The sequence below is a fragment of the Astatotilapia calliptera genome, chromosome 4, assembly GCF_964374335.1.
Source record: "Astatotilapia calliptera chromosome 4, fAstCal68.1, whole genome shotgun sequence".
Lineage (NCBI taxonomy): Eukaryota > Metazoa > Chordata > Actinopteri > Cichliformes > Cichlidae > Astatotilapia > Astatotilapia calliptera.
The window spans coordinates 18,692,785-18,697,321 of NC_137425.1; the positions used below are offsets into that span (position 1 = coordinate 18,692,785).

Here is a 4,537-nt window from a genome sequence, read left to right on the forward strand (position 1 = left end):
GGTCTTTGTGACTATTCTGTGACGAAATGTAGGCGCAAATTATTTTAAGGCCCCTTTTTCTGGTATCAACATGGCACAGAGCTGTTAGTCTTAAATATTATCTGATTGCGACGACTAAAACCTGCTGGGTGGGTTATTATAACATATTTACTTCCCGGAAGTGCCACAGTTTCACCTTTATGTTTGTTTCAAGTCAGCTCGATCTCTTTACATAATACTGCTAGTGAATAACATTAATTAGGACTTTTGCCTTTTGCTGTCAGCACAGACCTAGGTTATCTCTGACGCAAACTCCTCATCACAGGCGTCTCTCGTCTCACAGGACCGTTTGTCCGAGTTTGACAGCGCCGATCAGCCAATCAGTGCTCGCCTCGGGCGTCACGAAGAGGGCGGGACTCCCGCCGCGGACCAATCGCAGGCGCTTGCATTGTTTTGACCTCTGGAACCGCATCACCGCCTACCTCGTGCCCATGGCGGAGGAAAGCTATAAATACGAGCAACGCCGTATCAGAAGAGGACGAAGTTGCGAAACTCCCGAGAAAGGAGGGAGCTACTCTGCAAGCCTGCTGAAAGAGGAGAGCTAAAAAACAAAAAACCGAAAAATAACCTTAAAAAAACCGTAAACGCCAATCCTCCAAAAATCTACGTGTACTGGAAGACTTTTTTGTAACGCTGATAATTTATTATATGTGAAGAAAGTATTTATACTTTTTTTTTCCTATTTGCACTAACTAACGGTACTTCAGAACTACTGAGAATCTTTATTTTTTACAAAAAAGTAAGTACTCCAGCTCTCTTGTTTCTGCTAATGTGTGTGTGTCGCTGTCTTTATTATTGCTCTTAGTTGTACTGTAGCTCTATTCGTACTTAACTATAAGCTGATCTGCTGCGTCAGTTCACGAAGTTAGGGAGGGGTGTATATAGGCTGTGTGTGCTCTTTTTTTCTCTATTCTTATGTAAGCACATAGCGATACCTCCACAGACTCGAAATGAGTCCGATGTGGTGTTGAATTTTCACTGCAGCCCGTTATTATTTTTTTATTGTATCGCCTTTTTCTAGTGTCAGTACAGTCTGTTCCTGTGCGCTGCAGTTTCTGCAATATTATGCCTTTCTTACTGTAACACCAGCCAAGACCTGTAGCTACAACTGCGACCAGTCTTTATTAGTGAGGTGTAGACACTGCAGATTTTTGGGGTTTTATTTTCCAGTGTGGGCTAGCTTCCCCCTCTGAGAAATAAAATAATCCACTCTGGGGCATTTCAGCAGCCTCTACAGGCTGACTCCCTATAGACCCTCTCTGTCTAGCTCTTCTCGGTAGAAGAGGGCTATTTCTGTGCTGCCTGCATCCAGCCTTCGTTTCAGTAAATGTTTAATGGCTAAATCCTTTCGCAAAAATCGCAAAACATGGGCGCAGACAGGTTGTTCGGCGACACTGCTTCGACTAATCTGTGCCGTATGCATACCATACCAACCCAGTAGCACGGTTATAAGCCTGAAATCCAACCGGATCGTTTCTTTGCCAACTTATCCACCATTAGGTATTATCTACAAAGCAGTCACTAAGTCAAGCTTACCCTTTTTAGATAATGAAATGCGGTAACCCCGCAGTAGTTTTCCTGTCTCCTGCTGTAAGGAGGATATCTAGAAGCCTATTATGTAATAGGATTCTCAGTCCTAGTGTGAGGTTAATGTGCACGATGCCTACTTCTTGACATTTAGATGCAGGGTTGACAACAGTATAGCCCAGCTGTAGTGCCTCTTCTGTTTATTTATGTCAATATATTCATATTATTAGAATATATTCTGTATATTCCTCTTTTCTGGTTTATTTTACCTTTAAGATCCTGCTTTGGTTGGCCATCTTATGGCTTACAGCCTACATATTTATGAGCTCAAATGGTCACAGTACAACATACCTGCTTTAAAAACAAATGCTTAATAATTAAAGCACCCTCCTCCCTTCGTTTTAGCTGTGTAGCCATACTGCATGATCATTCCAAATATATTTTCATGTACTTATACATGTGTTTTGTCCCTCCCCCACTTTTAATTCTTGCAGGAAAAAAATATCACACCCTGTGGAAGGACACCACTTACACAAAACCAGCACTTCTGATTTTGATTTTTTTTTCCCCAACCTGTTTCATCCAAGTTCTGGTTACTTTTGCCATCCCGACTGGAGAGAGCAGCTGTGCTGCCAAACACGGATAAACAAAGCAGACCCAGTGGATACGTTCAAGGTCAGACACAAATAATCTTGTTGCATCGGGTAAACTTCAGCAGTTAGCTATGCAGCTTGAAATCCAAGTAGCCCTCAACTTCATCATCTCATACCTGTATAACAAGCTGCCCAGGCGGCGAGTCAACATTTTTGGCGAGGAGCTGGAGCGGCAGCTGAAGCAGAAATATGAAGGACACTGGTACCCGGACAAGCCATACAAAGGTTCAGGATTCAGATGCATCCACGTTGGGGAGAAGGTTGACCCCGTGGTGGAGAAGGCAGCCAAAGAGAGTGGGCTGGACATTGAAGATGTCCGCAACAACCTTCCCCAGGACCTCAGTGTGTGGATTGACCCCTATGAGGTGTCCTACCAGATTGGGGAGAAGGGGCCCGTCAAAGTGTTGTACGTCGACGACAGCAACGAAAGTGGAAGTAGCAATGTGGGACTTGATTTGGACAAAGAGATCAAGAACAGTTTCAATCCAGACGCGCAGGTCTTCATGCCCATCAATGAGCCTGTGAATGGTGCCTCCCCGGGTTCCAGCTCGCCCTCCCCACCCTTTGGCCACTCGGCAGCAGTAAGCCCCACCTTTATGCCCCGCTCCACGCAGCCTTTAACCTTCACAACAGCCACCTTTGCTGCCACCAAGTTTGGCTCCACTAAGATGAAGAGCAGTGGACGCAACAATGGCGGCAGTGGTGCTGGGAACAAGGTGGCACGTACCTCTCCCACCAACCTGGGCCTGAATGTGAACAGTCTCCTGAAACAGAAAGCCATCTCCACCTCCATGCACTCTCTGTACGGGTTAGGCCTCGGCGCGCCGCAGCAGCAGCACCAGAAGCCCTCGGCACTCTCCCCCAATGCCAAGGAATTTGTGTTCCCCAGCCTGCAGGGCCAGGGCAGCCAGAGTGCTCTTTTCCCCAGCGACAGCTCGCTCAGCCTCAGCCCGCTGCAGTACAGCAATGCCTTTGATATGTTTGCGGCCTACGGTGGCCTTAATGACAAGTCGCTTATGGATGGCTTGAATTTCAGCTTGAGCAACATGCAGTATTCTAACCAGCAATTCCAGCCAGTTATGGCCAACTAGTACACGTGAAGGTACTACTTAAGCTACTACTTCATACAGAAACGACCAGAGATAATGTGATGGGGGGAAACAAACACAAATGCACATTTCAAAACAGAAATAAAAAAAAAATTAAAAAAAAGTAAACAAGAACAGAATGTCAAGTATAAAAGGAAAAAGTGACTTGTCACCTGTAAGATCTTTGTTACGAGTCTAAGAGCATGAGCCCGAGGGTGAATTATTTTGCCCCCTTGAGTTATACCTTTTTCTTTTCCTTAATGAAGCTTGTAGTACAAAATGTCCAAGCTTGGTTACCTAAACTTCAACATGCATCATTGTTATTTCTTTTGCCAACCAAGCACAAAATATTTTTTTTATGTGACTGTTTAAAAAAATATATATATATATACATATATATATGAAAAGACAAAAAAGAGAAAAAAAACAACACAAGTCATGGCCTCTTTTCAGTATTTAAACATAACTGGACATCGCCAATTATTTTTTGTTTTGTTTTTTTCAAGAGATTGGCATAAATAAGTGGGATTTCCTGGTCTTTTTCTAATTGTATAATTTAATTTAGTACAGAGTTTGTAAAATATCAGAGTATCTATTGTTTCTACGACATGGTATTGCATTTATATCTTTTTACTACTCCAGTGATCTGTGATGGCTGCAGCAACTTTATGTTTTCTTTTTTATTGAAATAAAAAATGAATTTATCATTTAAAAAAAAAATGTAAAAAAATTGACTATCCTAAAGATTGTGTACAGAATATTCCGTAGTGGTGGGATATAAGAATATTTGCTTTCTTTCTTTCTTTCTTTCTTTTTTTCAAAAAAAATACATGAGAGTTGTATTTTCTGTTAAGAGTTTAAAAGATTTTTGCTATATCATGGACAAAATGTAATCGTATATTAATTTTGTACCTACATTGTGCAATACTTGATAAAAACAAACGGTATAACAAAGTATTCAGAGTCAGTGTCTTACATGTTAAGAGAGACTGATGGTTTATTAAGTTTGTATTAAAAAGCTTGAAAATAATTGCCCTGGTTCACTTTGTCGTTGGTCTTTGTGGTTCAGTTGGTGAAGGCGAGTGCACTGAAGTCACTGGTGCGTAGCCATGTCATTAGCGAGCATGAATAGTGCTTTTAAGTTAGAGATTGCAGGTTTCGTGTCTACAACATAGTTTCAGGAACAAAGTTGCTCTTACACATGACATTTCATAACACATTGTTTTATTT

At 42.0% G+C, this 4,537-nt stretch overlaps 1 protein-coding gene across 1 annotated transcript; it reads left to right on the top strand.

Annotated features, from left to right (window-relative positions):
* Positions 1 to 513: 513 nt before the first annotated feature.
* Positions 514 to 4,337, top strand: LOC113020923 (protein Tob1-like). The gene is made up of 2 exons (XM_026165251.2): positions 514 to 778; positions 2,061 to 4,337. The coding sequence occupies exon 2, from the start codon at positions 2,291 to 2,293 to the stop codon at positions 3,308 to 3,310; it is 1,020 nt and encodes a 339-aa protein (XP_026021036.1). The 5' UTR covers positions 514 to 778; positions 2,061 to 2,290; the 3' UTR covers positions 3,311 to 4,337.
* Positions 4,338 to 4,537: the final 200 nt, after the last annotated feature.